Genomic DNA, 20,588 nt, shown 5'->3' with positions numbered 1-20,588 from the left:
GGGGGTGGATGAGATCCGCCCAGAGTTCCTTAAGGCTCTGGATTTTGTAGGGCTGTCGTGGTTGACTCAACTCTGCAACATCGCGTGGACATCGGGGGCGGTGCCGGTGGATTGGCAGACTGGGGTGGTAGTCCCTCTTTTTAAGAAGGGGGACCGGAGGGTGTGTTCCAACTATAGGGGGATCACACTCCTCAGCCTCCCTGGTAAGGTCTATTCAGGGGTACTGGAGAGGAGGGTCCGCCGGATAGTCGAACCTAGGATTCAGGAGGAGCAATGTGGTTTTCATTCTGGGCGTGGAACAGTGGACCAGCTCTACACCCTCAGCAGGGTCTTCAAGGGTGCATGGGAGTTTGCCCAACCAGTCCACAGTGTTTTGTGGACTTGGAGAAGGCATTTGAGAGGGCATGTGAGAAGCTCTGCCATCCGGGAGGAGCTCGGAGTAGAGCCGCTGCTCTCTCGACTGGTCTGGGAACACCTGGGGATCCCCCCGGATGAGCTGGAAGAAGTAGCTGGGGCTCTTCTTAGGCTGCTGCCCCTGCGACCCGACCCGGATAAGCGGTAGAGGATGGGTGGATGGATGGATATTTTCTGTCGTGCGAATGTAAACTAACCCCAAGATATTATTTGTGCCCCACTCTGGGTTCAGACTTGGTCAGTAACGGTTTACATGTTTCACAGTTAATGGAGGTCCTAACCCACCGCTGTTGGCACCTCCAGTGTAAACAGCAGCTTGCTGCATCGACAACATGATGACTTTTGATCTAATGTATGTGCTGGTATGAAAATGGAAGCATTACATTTGAGCGTAAAACTTTATTTTTAATCCCTAATCTTTAAAACTGTGCCACGCCAGGAGGGAACAGGTTCAAACCCTTATTGGAAGAAGAATACATTAACTTTTAACATTAAAGGGGAAAAAAGATCTTAACGCCAACTCTTAGAAGTGTTGACTACTTAAGTAAAGATTGGTGATATTAGCACATGTCCTGGTTTGACGTGAGGTGTGAATCTCACATCCACTGCAACAATGAGCCCTTTAGCACCTACTTGCTGCTCACAGCAATATCTCAGGTAAAACAAGAACTCCCTTGATAGAGATTTCTATCATCAATAATACATTCAATAACTCGTAGTTAATTAGTCCTAAATTTGTAGCTCAGTGGCTACACCCATCTGTACCTGATATGACTCCAGAAAGATGTGAAAGGACCTGAATTTGAAACTAAAGACTAAGTTCCGAACATGTTAAAAGCAAGAGCAAAAAACTGTGTGTTTCCAAGTCAGAAGACCTTTCAGGACAAATTCACGATCAAAAAGAATGTAAGGATTGTACCTTTAAGTGTTTCCATTGATAAGAGCTATTAGAGGGATATTTCCAGGTTCCACACACTGCAGCACCCACATGGAACAAGAATCCAGAGTGATTAATGACAGCATTATTACACATGGACAAGATCATGAACATGCTGTAACAACAGAGAGAAGGAAAAACCTTTGGCTCTCAAACATCTCGTAGTGCTTGTCAATGAAGTAAAGAATCAACTTCTCTTAACATCACATGCATTAGCAGTAGTGAAGCTGGCTCTAAGTAACTGGACACAAGTGTAAACATTGCATGTGGCTGCCAGAGAACTGGTTGCTTTATTCAGTGATTTGCACCAGCACTGGGTTCACCAACCAGGTGAATGAAGAAGGGACTCCAGATTTTGAGGTGCACATCTGTCTGTTTATTATTCTAATGGCCTCCACTTTCACTTCATTGTGCTTTACTTTAGCTGTTGTAATCAGATTAATGTAATCTCTTTACATGTAATCCAATTATCACCCTCCTGACACAGCACGCCTGTGAACTACTCACCAGTAGAGATAGTAGAAGAAGGAGAGGACAAAAAAGGACAGCTTGCACCAGGCCTCCTTCAGGCAGAACTTGAGCGTGTCCCCGTTCATCACGGACGCCGGGTCATAGAGCAGCTCCTTTGTGTCCGTTGGGGAATGGAAGTACCTACCACAGGGCGCAAACACCACACCACGGGTAGTTCACCCATTCCAGACCCCATGGGAGGGGTGGGAGGGGGGTAAATGATGGGAGGAAATGGAAAAGGAAATAGCGTGGATAAAGATGCCATGATGAGTTCAGAGGGTGCCACCATGATGCTGACATGGGAAAAAATGTTAAATATGTTGGAAATTGGGATTTTTTTCTTCCATCCCAATTTTGACCACATCGGTGATTTTTGATGCCACATCAGGAACCAAACAAATGTTCCTAAATTTGTTTCCACAGCCTGTCCGTCCATCACTTTCCATAATTTGGTCCTCATATCTTTTTTCTTAGATAAAGAAAAGCAGGAAAACATGCAATAACTTTTTTTAATGATAGATTCAACTCTTAAAATACATAAATATATATTTTTTAAACTTGATTTTTGAAATGGTGACTCCATGTCAATCCATTAAAAAGTCCACGTCTCACAACAGCACCTCAGTGCTGATGGCTGATGGACGTAAATCGGCTGTCTGAGAGGGTGAGAATAAATAAATGAGCACAAACTGAAATGAAATGTCATGAAATTAATCCAGCGTACATTCATCTTTCTCTGTATGCATCCAATGATCTGAGTGTATGAAATATGCAACAACGCATTTAAAAATGATGCATATTGATGGTGAAAGAAGGAATTGTTCCGACTGTATAAGCCCCATGAATCTCCTCATACATGGAGAGCTGAATGATGGACAGCAATAAAAAAAGGCAATGAATAAATATATTTAACAATATATTTATTAAATAAATGAATACATCATTTAAATAAATGATATTCCGCCCATTATAATATAATGCAACCTTAATTATAAAGCTGTTGATGTGAACTATGATGTCATTATCCTGATATTCAGATATGCACTCTTTCCACTCATTGAATACTTTAGATAATTTTAGAGTAGCTGATTAGAACAGAATTCCAATACATCCCATCACTTACTTGTTGTAGCTTCTATATGTGTTTACTGAGGAAAAAATTAGGCTTACTAGACCATTGTGGACTATTTATGTCATTTAAATGTGGGCTGTATATCAAGATATGAATGAATTTCATAAATCCAGTGAGCAGAGAGCAGTAACAGCTTCCGTAACACAGACACACGCTCGGAAAATGATCTAATCAGCTGGCAGCCCAAGCATTTTAAAAAAGTCCAGCACCACATGGCCGGCATCTCCTGGAATTTCCTTCCCCACCACCGCTCTTATTGTGAGAGTCTGGCAAAATGTTTCTTTCTTGGGTTTTTTTGTTGTTTTTTAATAAACCAGGAATGTCCCCAGTGAAAGGAGCCTGCTTACATCATTAAAAACCTTTAAAGCAATTAGTGTTTATCTGCAGACACACAAACATGGCCAAGACTTCTGCTTCCTGGAATCTCCCTTTTGTCTTAGAGGGAACAGAAAGGTCCTTTCGGAAGGTAGCTCCATTTAATGCAAACACTCCTGGAAAAGCTTAATACAGCTGTGGATTAAAGTTTCTAGTTTGGAGTATGTTAAAATAAGTGGATGTTTTAATGAACCAGCCAAATTCATCAGGTTTTAATGACCCACTAAGAGAACTGACTTATTGATTTTGATGTAAAACCTTGTAGAATTTGAGAAGCAACAAAAGGGGCGACAAATGCACGAAGGTTAATTATTATTCATCAGCATTTTCTCCTGGGGGAGATCTCATATCTTTGAACATAAGCAGTGGAGCAGATAGACACACAATAGCATTACTGACTGCTGGGGCTTCTGATGGCTTATTCGATGATGGAGTCCCTATTATTTCCTGCAAATGCATGCAGAAATGAAATGCAAACGCAGAACAGTTCAGTATATGAACAACAACCTCTTGATTTCTGCAAGAGCTTTAAAGAGATCTGACTACAGTGGAAAACCAAAAATATGAACTTGAGTTCTCCGTTTGTCAGTAGTGCATCTCAAACAACACAGCGGGGATTAAAGCCAAAGTTCACACCTTTCAGGGTAATGTCAGAACAGCATGTGGCTGCTTGGAGAACCACTGTTTATCAGCCAGTTTTTGGACAGCTAGTGGTCCTTCTACACAGTTAGTGATTAGGGAGTGTACATGTGGCTATGAGGATCAGAAATACCTGAAGATGAGAGCGTTTCATCTATTAAAGGTCCATAACTATAAGGATTTCCCACTATGCAATGTTGAGTCCAGGGTTTATAGGACACTTCTAAAAAAGTCAAAAAAGGCCAGCTAACACTCTTCTCATGTATCCAATCAGACTGTTCCAGGTGATCCTAGTTTGCAGAAACTGCTGAGATTCACATTAGTTTACTTCCAAACTGTTCCAAATGGTCCACACAAGTCATGGACATTATACTGTATGTAGATGTTTTTACTTTAAAATAAAAAAGGCGATTGAAAAGAGGTTCAATAAAAAAAATCTTTGAATGAGATTGTGTTTGATTATCATTCTCATACAGACGTTAGTCCTTAACATTCCCATAACCTTTCCCGGTGGCAGGGCTGACCCTCCAAGCTCTTCATCTTTGTTTCCAGCAGTAAAACAAGTGAAAAGGCGCACACATGCACGTACACACACACGTATATATATTCACCTCCATGTGTTGTAGAAGAGCAAGGGGATGTTGAGACCCACAGTCAGCCATTCCTGGGCACACAGGAACATGATGCAGAACAGTCCATGGATGGAGTACTCTGGTAGCACCAGCTGGGGAGGAGAAAATCGCAGGATGACCCATCCAGAAAAGACATGGAGCAATAATCGGTGGCACTATACAAGCTCATAAGCTTCTGCAACGTTAGCCAGTCAGAGACTGATGGGTTTTTTTTTAACATTACTGCCCTACTGTTGGTTCTAGCTCTGAAATATAGCTTGAATGACATTTGTGCTAATGTAAGAGCAGCACCAATGAACCGCTGCGGTATTAAAGTAAAGGGCAGTTGGTTAGCAGATGCCACATTAGCATATTAAGGGCCCTCAGGTGTAAGAAAACACCTCAAGTGCCGTCATTAACATTTAAATCCGTCGCCTATCCTAAATTTAGCCTCTGCAAATCTATCTATCTGCAAGTATTCCAGGGTCTCTTTTTGCTGAGATAGTTTTATGTCTAAATGCCCCCATGTGGATTGTGGAGAGCGTAGCTTCTCAATGGAACACACACACTGATGGAAGACAAGCTCCTGGTGAAACATGAGGGCATCACAGTCTGTGAGGTCGCTGCCAATCCCAGCCAGCCAATTCCCCCCCCCCCCCCCATCAGCATCAGAGCCTCATCTGGAGGCTCCATAGGTGTAGTATGTCAAAAGTAGCTTTTATTACTTTTGACATACTTTATCTATGGAGCCTCCAGAGCATGCTCTGATACTGATTGGGTAGCTTTTATTACTTTAGTTTCCTTGTGATCCATGACGCTCCATCATTTAAATGTATACCATGTGGGAGTTTTTCGAATATAAGCAAATTTTTAAATTATTCCTGCATATTTTCAAGGTCAAAGGTCTCCCACAACAGCCTCACAATAATAAACTCTTTAAACTTTTTATTTACTTGGGTTTTTGTTGCTTTTTTTGTTTGTTTGTTTGTTTTGCTACACAAAGGTGTATAAGGAAAAAAATATTCTGTCTGGATATAAAATGTCAAATACAGCATTTGTAGTTTTTCTCACTGGGAAAAAATAGTGAAAAGGAACATACTGTAAGCTGTATGATAAAGAAAATAAAAGAACAAAAGCAGATAGAAGAATCAGAAGCTGCAGAAAGTAATTGATTCACCACACACGTGCACCTGGCCCTACCTTTACATTACATAGACTGATACAGCAGAAATCTCATACCTGTGCGCAGTTACACTGCACTAAGATTTAAAAAAGCAACAAAAAGGTGGATAAAAAACATTGTTGTCTACCAACATCAGACTTGCTGCTGCAGTTAATTTAGCTCAAAAAGAAGGCCACTCTGCAGCTCATGTATATTTAACAACCATGCATTACGATGCCATTTCGCACCACATGGCCTTGAACATTGCAGCGTGTACAGCTTCAACCAGGCAGCATTCAGGATGCATTATTCAGAGGGTCACACGGCTCCTAATAACAGAAAAACACATTTTCACTGAATAGCAACAGCAGGAGGCGAGGAAATTGCTGCTAAGACAAAACCTAAATATATCCATTTGCTTTTGCTCTCTCTCGCTCTCTCTCTCTCACACACACACACACACACACACACACACACACACGGGTGCAGTCCATACAGCACTGCAGCACACACACAGGCGCTGTCCTCCCCACACAGATAAAAAGCTCATTAAAAAAAAAGAAATAGTCACACTGAGCCTTTTCCCTCCATTTCTGTCACACCTTGTTCAATTCCTGAATATGTGTTAGCTGAGAGCAACCTATTGGGAAGTAGTTCAGCAAACACTTAAGCCAAACATGAAACTTGCACTGGGGTCTTCTCAGAGAAGATAAAGTTATATAAAAATATGCTGAATATTTTTCCGCTTGAGAAGTTCAAGGCCTTTTATCATGCAGGGATTTAACCCAAACAGAAAGCTATGTTAGTAACGGGGACATTCACAGAGTTGTCCTTGAGCCCGTCCTGTGTTGTCTTGGCTGAGTCCTCCAGGCCATTGTCCAGTCTGAAGTGCTGGTTTTCTGTCAGGGTCTATTTTTGCTGAGCTGGATTCAGGTTTCCACCAACCCTGACCACTCTCCCAGTCCCATTTGTGGAAAAACTCCCCAATAAACTCCAACAAAGCACAATGCTGGAGCTCAGCTGGGGGAGGACCTTGTCCCACAGATTGCTCAGTATGACCAGGGGAGAGTCCTGGTTCTTCCAAACTCCTTGTGCTCTGGAATCTCTTCACAGCCGTGTGTCACAGATCTCTGAGCTCTGGAGGCTTTTCTCCTGTCCTCTTGGTTTGGTTCGTTCCCTCGTATGCGCTGCCAACTTTGGCATCTTACAATGATGAATAACTTTTCAAATCACGTGTGAACTTCAACAAGGAACCTCTCCAACTTTATCAAGAGAACTGATAAGAGCTTTAGTTCGAGTGTCATAGCGAAGCCTCTGAATCCTGGAAAACTGAGATTTATTTTTTCCTGTCGTCACTCGTAGGAGAAAATAAAATCTCATTTAACTGAAAGATATTATAATAAGAGAGTGCCAACATGATTTTCTAGAGCATATAAATAACACAAGGAAACCAGTCTAATCATCATGGGCATTGTTATATTTCGGTTAATTTGTTGTTTTTTGTTTGCAAGTGTGCCTCTAAAGAGGGTGGAGGGTGCAAACCCAGAACTCTGTGCACGTCACATGGCTGGAGTGAAGACGATGGATGACAGCGCACGCTGACTCCAGAGATGTCACCGGGCCTAAATAAACCTATACAGATTTTTGGCCTCAGCTTCTTTTTTTACGGTCAATTTATGGACATTAAACTTGCACAACATCAGGTCTTATTATCATTATATTGCAATAAAGAACGAGGGGTGACGACCATCTACGAGTCAGAGGGGACCATTTACTCCAAACAGTAAATAAGCATTACCGGTAGTCAAAGGTTCTATTAGAGAATTAATGTGCAGTATTTTGTTGAATGTATAAATAGCTGTTCTGGTTTCCCTGTGTGCTATAGGTGATGCTAGAAAAACTATAGTACTACTACTCAATCCATGAGTTGTTTCAATAGTAATGTAAAAAACAGAAGCCAGAGCTTTGGAGACAGAATGAATCTTTCATATGAACCTGAGTCTGTGGCATCATTAGCATTCTGGCTTGAATGCTCCACCGAGGTAGCCATCTATTATTCATTCATTCCTATGTAAAATGTAAACTTTGCAGCTCCTCTGGTGATAACGGACAGTGCAGAACAATGTGAGGAGGCACATATTCCCCTCATATCCCTGCAGAGCAGAGCAGCTGCTGCACTGTCTCGAGCAGAAAGATTTCTCTGCTGTTACCGACGGAAGGTGGGTTTCCATCCCAAACTGCCACCCACAGTTTCATTTTCATTCAATCAAACTCACATTCATGTTCCTGAATTTTATTTGGCACCTTTACAAACAGACTGGATGGGTTTTGCAGTTTGTGGCGCCATCGCAGGTGCAGTTGACCCAGGGCTCCTCCTGAACATTCACGTTCTTATTTCACAGTTCAGTGAATGCATCATAACTGGGCCAGAATGCAAATGACACATAAACACACAGTGAAGTGAAGCACAAACATTCAATTTCAGCGCAACTAAAGAATTTACACATTTCCTTCCTACAAATACAGACTATCTGGAATGTGTGTGTGTGTGTGTGTGTGTGTGTGTGTGTGTGTGTGTGTGTGTGTGTGTGTGTGTGTGTGTGTGTGTTGACTAAGAGACCCATCTGGACATCTGCTTGGCTGAGTCTTAAGATCTGTTTCTTTTGCTGCTTTGCTCAAGGACACCCTCAGACCCATCTGATCCACCCAGCAGCAACACCGGAGAGGCATCGTTCAGGGAGGAGCCGTTTTATTTACAGCACTGTGAAAAGCATAAGAGAAATCTAAGGTTTTATTGAGTTGTAGTGAGTTGTCCTAGCACTGAAGACACACATATCAAACTATGGCCTCTACATTTGACTGTTTAACCTGTTTACCTGAACTTAATTGGACCCATATTTTCTATGCGTTTGTTGTATTTGTTGTTTGTATGTTTCATATGCGGTGCATAAAAAGCAGATAGATTAGCTTGTGTGCCCATGTACGTGGGTGGTTTGTAACAAACAAAGGTTTATTTACCGTTAGGGTTAGCTTAAGGGTTGATCAAATCCGTTTTGTCCCATATTATACCGCAATGACTTCAGGCTTTGATTGTCCTGATGTGGATTAGCCTGCAGCTGCATGGATCAGGGGGACCGTCCAGTTGGTGATGGTGTGGGATGCACACGGTGCAAAAGACTGAGCAGCAGCAGCTGTAAATTGTAGCATCGCAACAGAGGCACAGATGCAGAACGCCTTCTGCCAACAAGCAAACATATGGTGCTCTCCTTCTCCAAATTTTCCCACCTTCACTGAATCCAGACCTATTTTGCTAGGGATGCTCCATCTTGTGTGGGGTGGAACGTGGATGTTCATTTTAGCAACCACAGCAGCCTTTCCTCCCTCTCTTCAGATCAAAAAGGACGCAGTCCCATTTACACTCGCAAAGCCCTTCAGAACAGGCGGCTGTAATTAAGCTCGGCACAAAGAAATTGTACATATTTTACAACCTTTAGATGATTCAAATTCCTCTGAGATGCTGGTGGAGCAGGACCTACATGGTCCATTTAACTTTTCAAAGAGAATTCAGATAATACAAAGGTAAAGCCCAATCAGAAGACTTCTCTTATGTAGGAACATTATCACTGCCTTGTAGTTAAGAGTTAAATTAAATCAGCTAAAAAGGGATTAAAGTACAATGATAAAATTGATGAAAGCACTCCTCTGTGGTGTAGCACCCCCTAGTGGGAGTCTCATCTATATCTACAACAGGTTACAGGCTACAGTATCACAACATATTTATGGATTTATGACAAATAAAGTATATCAAGGCTGCACACACCTATTTCCGATTGTTTTTGTTCAATGTACTAAAACCAGATCTATTGTAAAACTGTATCTGATCCCAAATTGGTTTAAAGTTTATGTTAAATTGGAAATTTTACAGATTGTGAGCATCTTAGATTGGTCTCAGAAATTGCATTATTAAGTGCATATTCATTCATCTGAAAATGTTTGGATCCAAATGTGAAGACATTTGAATGCAACACCTGAGGTGTTTAGATTGACTAGTCCGTCGAAAATTTGAACAAACCTTTAATCTTTTTCCTTCTAAAAGGGTAAATAACTTGGAAGGCTCTCTGATGGCCTCATCTCAGCGGATGGAAGTGTTCCCGGTGAAGAAGGTCTGGTGAAAACTGCACTGCATTGTTGCCTGTGAAAGACAACATTCCTTTGACCCAAAAGCTAAAAGGTTTAAACGTCCAAGCTCACAGTAGCATTAGCCAGTCTGCTGACGGTGTCCTTTCACCCTGAGTGCACAGATGATGGGCACCAAATTGGAAGTGTCTTCACTTTGCAAGGAAGTTGATGTCGCCCCCCCCCAGTAGAAGACCAAGAGCAGCTGCTCCAGGCCTCAGGCGTGTTCCCTCCCTGAGTGTTGATGAGATTTGAGACTGGCAATGTGTGTAATGGGGCCTCTAGCTAAGATTAAGTCAAATCAATCTTTAAATCAATCTTTATTTATATAGCGTCTTTTACAATCAAAATTGTTTCAAGACGCTTTCCAGAATCCCAGGGCCTGACCCCAGACAAGCAACAGTGGCAAGAAAAAACTCCCCTTTAACAGGAAGAAACCTTGAGCAGGACCAGGCTCATGTAGGGGGACCCTCCTGCTGATGGCCGGCTGGGTAAAGAGAGAGGAGAGGGGGGAGAGGAGAGGAGAGGAGAGGAGAGGAGAGGAGAGGAGAGGAGAGGAGAGGAGAGGAGAGGAGAGGGAGAAGGAGAAGGAGAAGGAGGGGGAGAGGAGAGGAGAGGAGAGGAGAGGAGAGGAGAGGAGAGGAGAGGAGAGGAGAGGAGAAGGAGAAGGAGAAGGAGGAGGAGGAGAAGGAGGGGGAGAGGAGAGGAGAGGAGAGGAGAGGAGAGGAGAGGAGAGGAGAGGAGAGGAGAGGAGAGGAGAGGAGAGGAGAGGAGAGGAGAAGGAGGGGGAGAATAGAGGAGAGGAGAGGAGAGGCACAGAGCACAGAAACACACACAAAAATACACTATACAATGGGTCAGCGGGGCCGGAGGTCATCATGCAGCTCCGAAGGCGGCGATACCTGTAAATGAAAAGGGGGGGGGGGGGGGGGGGGGGGGTAGCAGAAAAACTACACAGGAATCAGCATAACTAGTCTGCTTGATGAGGAGGAGGAAAGGAGAGAAAAGGAGAGGAGAGGAGAGGAAACCATGACCCAGTGGGGTGACAGAGGCCTGTCAGGTGATCATGTTTCTGGACCCCAGCAGCTTTGGCCAATAACAGCACAGCTAAGATGTGACCTAACGATTAGACGACCCCCTAAGTATGATAATTTGTCTATCTATGATAGTAACTGGAACTACAGAAATAGTAACAATAAGCTTTTTCAAAGAGGTAGGTTTTAAGTCTGATCTTAAAAGTAGCGATGGAGTCAGCCTCCCGTACCTGGACAGGGAGCTGGTTCCATAGCAGGGGGGCCTGGTAGCTAAATGCTCGGCCCCCCATTCTACTCCTAGAAACTCTGGGAACCACAAGTAGACCAGCATTCTGAGAGCGGAGCGGTCTATTGGGCTGATAAGGTATCACTAGCTCCTCCAGGTAGGATGGAGCTAGGCCTCTGAGGACCTTGTAGGTCAAAAGAAGGGTTTTAAAAATTATTCTAAATTTAACGGGCAGCCAATGAAGAGATGCCAGTACAGGAGTTATGTGATCTCTTTTGTCAATACCTGTCAGAACTCTGGCTGCAGCATTTTGTATCAACTGGAGGCTTCTTAAAGAGTTGTTTGGACACCCTGATAATAAAGAATTACAATAGTCCAGCCTGGAAGTAACAAAGGCATGAATTAACTTTTCAGCATCATGGTGGGTCAGTAGCTTCCTGATCTTCATGATGTTCCTCAGGTGAAAAAAGCCACTTCTAGAGATTAATTTAATGTTGAAGTTGAAGGAGAGATTTTGATCAAAAGTTACTCCTAGATTCCTCACAGAGAGACTAGATGTTAATGAGATACCATCTAGAGTGATCGTGTGATCTAATCTATCCCTGAGAGGTTCAGGACCAAACACCATGACCTTAGTTTTTCCTGGGTTAAGGAGGAGGAAATTGGAAGACATCCAGGACTTTATGTCTTTAAGACAGGTCTGGAGCTTCACTAACTTCTCTGTCTCCTCTGGTTTCATGGATAAATAAAGCTGAGTGTCATCAGCATAACAATGAAAATTTATCCCATGCTGCCAAATAATGTTCCCTAAGGGAAGCATGTACAATGTGAAGAGGATTGGTCCAAGTACAGAACCTTGAGGAACTCCATGGCTAACCCTACTGTATGAGGAGGGAACACCATGGACATGAGCAACATGGTATCTATCAGATAAGTATGATCAGAATCAGACCAGGTTTTCCCCAAAAAGTGCTCCAATTGTCTATAAAGGCCACCTGGTTTTCGAGGCACCACTGTGACAGCCAGCGACAAAGCGATGACATGCGGCTAAACATCTCATCGCTGGCCAGATTGGGGAGGGGACCAGAGTGGGGAGGGGACCAGAGAATGCTATGGTATTTGTCACTGGGACACATGAAGCAAAACATTAAAAATTTTGTTGAAATCAGGAGACATATTACCTGAAACAGATGAAACGTGTGTGTTTGAGTGTCGGTGTGCTATATATGTATATAATACACATGTGCCATGGACTGTGTATTATGAGGATTTAAGTGGGAGCTTTAAACAGTCTTTGCACACCTTCTTTTTTCTTTTTAATTTTTTTTTCTTAACAATCGACCCTGTAAGCATAGCTAAACAGATTTATGTTAATCCACCCAAATCCAGGGTTTTCATTGGTTCCCTGGTGCAAACTGAGGTTTTAAATAATGTGTTGGCACCCTTCCAATGCTATTACCAATCAAGTAAAAGTGATGATGATTACAAGGCCCCAGTGCTGAAGACAGTCTCTAAAGACTCTACTGGGATATACAAATTATAGTCATTAAGTCGCTCCGAGCGATAATATTGTTCCAGATATCTCAACTGTCCCCATACTCGTGCCTTGAGATGAATAAGAAGAGAAAAATGCTGTAGCAGTGATGCAGCAGATGAACACACGTCACTGTCATCAGCCTAAAAAATAGGTTTGTCACTAGTACTGATTATCCTGCTCCTGCCAACAAACGAAACATTATCGCAATTACAATCTGTCACAAGACAAAAAACACGTGGGAACGTGTGGACAAATATGAGAGTGCACCAGTCAGACGGCTTTCGGATAGCGAGGTCTCATCTTTGCATAACTAGCATGCATGTTGCATCATTGATCCTGAGGTGATCCGCTGCAGAGGCGAGAAAGCTCCTGCGAGAGGCACCGCGCCCCTGCTGGAAACGGGCTGCTTCATATCAACCTTTAAAAAGGCTGCAGAATAAACGCCTGTGCTGAAAGTAGAATCCTTTCCTTTCCTTTGGAATCCTTTGCTCTCAAATATTATTGAAATCAGGGCTGACTGGTGAGCAGATGGGTATATCCCAAATCCCTGCACACAAAACTGGCAGCCAACAGGCGCACAGATGCTGGCCCCAACTTCAAATGAGCAAAGATCAAATGGCCCCGTGTGATGTTGCTGCCACTGGTGGAGAATTAAGCATGTTAGCTGCTTTGTAACACTTTTGCGAGCCATCTGAATATGCTGCTCGTGGCAGATGCTTGTGAAAACACTTCCCAGCCATCTAAATCTGACCGTTGCGGGGAGGGGAAGTCGCTGCATGATGTAAAAAGTTGGGGGTTCAATCTGGGACTTTTCTTCTTCACCTTGCTCCTGCTCCTCTTTAGCTTGTGTGCACATCTGTGCAGAATGCTTTATTAAAACTGTAAGATCTCTAAACACCTGGAGGCTGATGGAAGGATCTTCCTTATCTATATTATATGTACCTCACTGACGTAAAGCTCGCTTGACCCTCCGGAACAAGTTTGTCTCAGTTCATGAATCAACAGACAGACTCTCTGCCCAGCCCCACCATCAACCGGAGAGTCCCCCCACATGAGCCTGGTCCTGCTCAGGGTTTCTTCCCTGTTAAAGGGGAGTTTTTCCTGCCGCTGTTGCTTGTTGGAGATCAGGCCCTGGGATTCTGTAGAGCTCCTAGAGACTATGTTTGATTGCAACAGACGCTGTATAAATAAAGATGAATTGAATTGACAGTCAAGTGCAGTCAGAACGCATCCACCCACATCGCGACCAGCCTGTCCTGCACATACCCCAGAGGTAGGATGCACCACACAGGAAGACCGCTTTATTTTGTGTCCTCCATCCTCTGCAAACTTTTATCGCAGTGTGCCGGACAGCTGTTCAGTGGCCCCACGACACTCTGCTCACTGTGAATGAATCTCAAAGAGAAGCGAGTAAAGGAGAGAGAGAGACTGGAGGGCAGAGGAGGAGAACCTGTGTACTGGAACTTCAAAAACATCCTGTGGACCACATGAGACCAATGCTGCCTTGACCTCAAATCTTGTTTCTCAAACCTAACTAGAATCATCATTTGCTTCTAATTTACATGTTAGCGTTCTTTAACGCTTTTCTTTTCATTTTGCTGCAGGTCATTAGGATTGTTTTGCAAATAATTAGAAAAGCGGTAGACTTTAGCGGTGCCTCTAAAGGCAGGGAAAGTGAAGCGAGAGCAGCAGAGACGCACCTGCGGTGGTACAAGGCAGGATGAAAGTGATGAATGGAGGAGACGGCGGCAGGGTCTGAAAAAGGAGGGCGCCGACAGTGTCCACTCACCATTTTTAGCACATCTTAGCCCCTTTGAAGATTCAACAGCAGCATCGAGGTTAGCTCAACACCAAATTTGAGAAGTGGCAAACTAAGTCTGGTTGGGATTTAGGAAGTAAATCTTTATTTATCTATCTTTAATTTTAATTCACTGTACCTTTCTTGTTTAGATTTGTGTTTCCTTGTTTTGGAGTCACATTTTCCTGCCTAGTAGTGCAATAACCCTCCATGTGTCTCACCTGGATGTGATGCCCCCCCCCCCCCCCCCCCCATAGAGTATTTAATTATTTAAACTATTTACGCTTCCATTAAGATTTTTTCCTTTTCCTTAACCCGATGGTTGGGTTTTTGTGGTACAAACATACGGGATTATTCCTTCACTCTGGTTTAGATTACATAGATTATCATTTCTGACTCTCCTGTTTGCCTTCATGTGCCTCAGCTTCAGTGTTATTACTGTTTGTTAAATACTAAAACCTGCTGCTTCAACCATAATGACAGAAATAAAACTCATCTGTATCGACTGTCTGTGATGAACCCACATTCATTTCATGGTAATCAATCATTTACAGCAGTGGGGCTGATCTTAGCTGTCATAATTTGACCTACATGTGACATGTGTCTGCTGCAGATAAGCAGTTAACAAGACTCATGTTGACGGAGGAGACACTCAGAACGGACCGTACGCTGCCCGAGGCTCAGCTGCCAGCAGACTGGATAAGTTTACAGTTCATACTACAATAATGGAAATACTGTCTGTAACATTTTGTACATCCTTGAACGGCATGTGAAAGACAGACAAATGTTAGCAGCATTAGCAGCATCACAGCTAATGCCAGAATGTGGCCTACCTTTTCTCCACTAGTGGGACTGTAAGCTGATAAGCCAAAAGAAAAGTCTGGTTGAAGGAGTAAACTCTTTGATGGATTCATGGGGATCCATTAGAGCATTGCAAGGCCAAATATGACGAGGATCGGAGGATTAGCGAAGCAATAAAGAAATGAATGTTGGCTATATTCTAACAAAATCACAAACTGTTTGAAGTCTTTCAGAACAAGATGGGAAATCTCCAAAATCTGTTTGTGCTCTGGTGTTTTACATTCACAGTAATAAGGCGGATTGTTTTATGGTTTAATTTTGTTACTCTAATTCCCAGGAATAACAGGCAGTGTTGAAACACCATGAAGGAGTTAAGGGTGAACTCAAACAAGATAAACCAAAAACAAAAAAATGGACCTAGCTGAGGAGCAGGTGGAGGAGGTCAGCGCCTCTGGGTCTCCTGTCTCATCAGCTGCACATATGAGCAGAAAAAAGAGGGTGAGTCAAGAGATCTGTAAAAAAATAAAAAACAGTCCTCTATTGTTACAGACAGACAACTGCAACCCCACTGAGTTAATAGGTTCATTCTTCTTCTCCTCACAACATGAAGAATGCACCAAATAAAGCAGCAGAATCTTGTAGTGATCCCTCACGCGCTTCTAATGAATGCATATTAGCAGAGCCGCACAGCAGGGAGAGCTGTGAAAAGTCCTTTTCCAGGGGTGACAGAGTGGCGAGCTCTCCGGGAACAGGAGCTGAAGTCCTCAGAGCCCAGATCGACGTGCGTGAGTCATCGTTTGGTGGATGTTGTCCTCGTTTGCATCGATTCCAGGACACGGTGTCAAACATCCTAGAGTGCTGGCAAATATCCAGACACGCCAGCATTCATGCACGAATCTTCCTGCGGTGGGTAGGACATGGGGGATGTGGGGAATTCACACATGTGCTTTTCTGCATCCCATTCAACGGAATCAGCGTTAGCTCTGGAAAACATTTTCTCTATCTGATGACTCCTGCCTCTTTGCACCGTACATCCCATCTACATTCATTTCCTGCCTTATCTAACGGCGGCCGCATCCTCCTCCCTTCAAAGCAGATCTCCCTTCCCCCTTCTTTCCTATATTGCCCCGTTTCTATTAATTCTCCCACCTCCTCCTTCAGCGATTTGCGTCACCTCTCAGGTCTCCTCTCCTTATATCTATAGGATCAAGGCAGCACTGGTTCGCATGCTTTACTGGTGTGTTAGTTCAGCGTCTTTGTGCCGTGCCGGCCTGGCAGCTCTAACAATCTCTCGTGGCTTTTACGAGCAACATTGCTCAAATTAAGCTCCATTTAATGAAACCGCTGAGAAAATTTGAAAAGTACTTCATAGCCAAACTTTGTGAAAGAATATATGGCAGATAATCAATATGTGCAGCTTCGCTATGTCCTCATCAATAACATTATTACTGTACAGAGCAGCACTAATGGGTCTTGATTATTTCCATTTCTGAAATAGTTTCAGGAACCATCCAAGAATGCAAATGCTGCCGGCTCAGTGAGGAAATGCAAGATAAATCAACCTCAGCTGTGACAATTCAAGGCCCCACCTATGTAAACTAATCCCAGTTAACATTCCAAACCCCACAGTAAATGATTTCTATCTACCGAAAATTTAAAAAAAAGGTGATGCATTTAAAAAAGAAGCATTTTCATATTTAAATGCTCTAATCTTTTTCTTTATTTTATTTTTTTTCTGCTGATTCATATGTTTCAACAGCCATTTGTGTGAATAAGGAGCATCCATTCCCCTCTCAACCTCTTGTTTTAAAGCCGTCATTCATGTATTCAACAAAATAAAAGTCATAAATGACTGCAGCTTGTTCTGCACTCAAGAAGCTCTTAATACCGGCAGCTTGTGTCTGATGCAGCGTGGAGCATCTCACAGATGCTGGTCCCAGTGGACATCCAAAGCTCCCCAGTAAAAAGGCGGCATCGTTCCTGTTCCGAGGTCTCGCTTCATCAGACACAAGCTTACTTCAGCATTTAGATCATGCCCATCACAACAGCACTTCAGAGCTGACTAATCTATTGCCATGGTATTTACACAGGCTTCTTACACATGCTCTAAAAACATGCACGCTCACATGCACACACACCCACAGGTTCAGATGGGGGGGATCAATCGAGAAATGATGCAGCTCCAATAAGCCTGCAATAGGGTTCATTTTAAAAAGATGCATATTCTGTGCACATTAAGTTGAAACCTTTTGAAATAGGAAAAGAATAAGATAGTTTTAATAGTTCAAAAATAGTTCAAAGTAATTACAGTGGATTCCTCCCTAACTATGAACACTAATCAGAATATGGACCTCTGTGCAGCCACTGACATATAGCTATAAAAGCTCCCTAGATGTACAGTATATTTATTTGTTGTAGTAGGGATTAAGATGTTGTTTTTGATTGTTTGTCTTTACTTTCTACGAGACATCGCCCAGTTTATGAGTCCTTGGCTGGATATGAACTGGGTCAAAACTGAAAAGACTTATATGCATGTGCCCGTGCACGTGTGTTTGCGCATGTGTTCTACTTGAGTACCAAAATACTACTAACAAAGTGAGGACCTTTTTGGGAAGTGAGGCTGAGCCAGTTAGGGTTAGGGTAGATAGAATTATAAGGATGTGTGTGTGTGTGTGTGTGTGTGTGTGTGTGTGTGTGTGTGTGTGTGTGTGTGTGTGTGTGTGTGTGTGCGTGTGCGTGTGTGTGTGTGTGTGTGTGTGAGGAGGTGTGTGTGTGTGTGTGTGAGGAGGTGAAAAGGAGAGAAAAGGAGAAGACCAGTCCAAAAATAAAGGATGGAAGAGTGCTAATGAGTACACTCAGGTTTGCTCAGTTGCTGTGACAACGTGCCGGCTCATTGCTTCAAGCCACAAGCCTGCATATCTGATGAATAACACACACACACACACACACACACACTAGAGTATAAAGAACCGCCTCAAGCCTCTGTCATCTGCATTGAGTTTCCAGGCCACCAAAAGAGAGAACAGCTATCATAACACAGCACACTGTATGGAGAGCAGAAATGGCACTTGTCCATACATCAGCATGTTTGTCAAACAGTCACACAATGAATCACAGCCAAGGAATTTAACTGAATCAATCAGGACCACCACGTTGAGACGGCGCCACTTGGACCAGGCTGAATAGCTTCTGTAGGTGAAGAGAACCAGAAGGCAGCAGATCCTGCATCAGCGCCTCACACATCCAGGCTCAGTCACAACACCAAAGTGAGCAGGAAACTCAACAACTGCAACCACGTTCCACATCACTTGAATGCTTTCATGTTCTCTTCCCACTTCTAGTTCTTCTGTTCTATTATAACAGTTTAAGCTGCATTAAATGATAACCAGTTGGAAAATAAGTCAACTTTTTAGTAGAAATCAACTGTCTATTCTGGTTACATCATTATAACTGATGTAACACCAGAACCCTGAAGACAATATTCACTTTTACACCTTTAGTACTTTATATGAGTTAGGATGTTTCAGGAGCACATCTGAAACATATCTGAACTAATACCTAAAAAATGAATTAACTGTAGCTATGGAAAATCTCATTTGCCTCATTTTTATGCGATTTAAATACACCAATGTATAATGATGGATCGCTAATTCCAACAATCCCAGTATGATTGTGTGTATATTTTGTGATGAACAGACACACACAAACACACATTTGCATGGAGAAATAGTGCATACACAGCAGGGGTTTTAGTGACGATGAAGAAGAAACAGGCGTCAAAAAGAATCTAGAGGAGGGTTCTCCTCCTCTTCACACTCGAGTCCTAGAGGCAAAGCAACACACACACACACACACACACACACACACACATACATACACACCACAGAGCACCCCTTTGAAGTTGATGTGTTGGTAAAATACAAGGCAACAATATCAAGGTTTCACACACAATTTCCACAGAGGATTTTATTCCATATTATTATTTTTATCATCATTTATATTTTGTTGAATGATGAACCAAAAATTTGTTTTTCCAACATATAAATATTGAAACACAAAACCCTGCAGCATTAGAAGCAACACAGGCCGTTAGCAGTAAATCTTTTACCTTTCTCAGCAGGTTGCAGATCCTCTCAATGTTGCGCAGTCGCTCCCTCTGCAATAACAAGAAGAGTGAGGAGACAGGTTGATTGACTGGCCGACTGATCGATCTTGCTCTTAAACATTGATTATATTCCAAAGAGACCCGACTGAAATAGCCTATATTCCTCATTAGATTTAAATAAAGTGCTGCTGGAGCACCAGTGTGAACCACAGTTCACTTCTACTGCCTGACTGTCAGAGTAAGCTCTTCCCAGCAGGAGGGTCCCCCTACATGAGCCTGGTCCTGCTCAAGGTTTCTTCCTGGTAAAGGGGAGTTTTTCCTGCCACTGTTGCTTGTTGGGGGTCAGGCACTGGGATTCTGGAAAGTGCCTAGAAACTCTGCTCTCAGTTGTAACAGGTGCAAAAGAAAGATGATTTGATTTGAATTGATTTTTCAGACCAATTTCAGATGTCAAACAAGACAAAAGTTAGCTGTTTTATCCATCTGTCCACCCATCCAGGATTACCCTATGTGTGTATGTGTGTGTATACACACAGTATGTATATATGTATATGTATGTCATTGTGTACATTATACAATTTGAAATGTTCTTAAAACCTGCACTCACCATGCACTCAGAAACTATCACTCTCAAACTAACTATTTTCATACACCATACTGTCTAATTTTTCTATTATTTAGTTGGTTTATTTGATTGTTTCCACGTTTTTTATAACGTTTCAATATTTGAGTGTTGTCAGCTGTAGAGAAATCAACTGTAAAATGGTCAAATCAGCACGAACCACTGTGCTGACTCTGAACAGCAACTATTCACCCAGGCTTTTACTCCGTTATCAAATATTAATGCCAGTGATGATGTAATCTGGATTGATTGACTGCTGGGCCCAGAGAAACAATCCAGATTTATATTTGGTGCAATATTCCTCCTTTTTAACAGGCTGCTGTGGATTTTTACACTATATACTTATTATGTATGTATGTATGTTATTATGTATAATAGGTGAAATACACTTGAATACTAAAGTGGTCAAAAAGGTCCCTACATCAGACCCACGTTGACTAAATGATAATTTCATAATTTAAGCCTTAACCCTAATTGCAATTAATATCTAACCTCCCTTCATACCACAC

At 42.6% G+C, this 20,588-nt stretch overlaps 1 protein-coding gene across 7 annotated transcripts in view; it reads right to left on the bottom strand.

The window, feature by feature from the left end:
- The window catches only part of cnih3 (cornichon family AMPA receptor auxiliary protein 3), a 44,606-nt gene that overhangs the window by 8,366 nt on the left and 15,652 nt on the right, over positions 1-20,588 (bottom strand). For 2 of the 7 annotated variants that reach the window (XM_029849637.1, XM_029849642.1), the window contains exons 3-6: positions 19,461-19,508; positions 4,619-4,731; positions 1,859-2,005; positions 1,334-1,389 (exon numbers count right to left, since the gene is read on the bottom strand). In XM_029849637.1, coding sequence (XP_029705497.1) covers positions 1,362-1,389; positions 1,859-2,005; positions 4,619-4,731; positions 19,461-19,508 — 336 coding nt within the window. In that variant the 3' untranslated portion in view covers positions 1,334-1,361. The remainder of the gene's footprint in view (positions 1-1,333; positions 1,390-1,858; positions 2,006-4,618; positions 4,732-19,460; positions 19,509-20,588) is intronic. The other 5 variants (XM_029849641.1, XM_003977312.2, XM_029849640.1 and 2 more) reach the window with 4 other exon arrangements.

This window comes from Takifugu rubripes, chromosome 16, assembly GCF_901000725.2.
Source record: "Takifugu rubripes chromosome 16, fTakRub1.2, whole genome shotgun sequence".
NCBI lineage: Eukaryota > Metazoa > Chordata > Actinopteri > Tetraodontiformes > Tetraodontidae > Takifugu > Takifugu rubripes.
The sequence above is the reverse complement of the archived record's forward strand: the minus strand, read 5'-3'. Positions and strand labels throughout refer to the sequence as shown.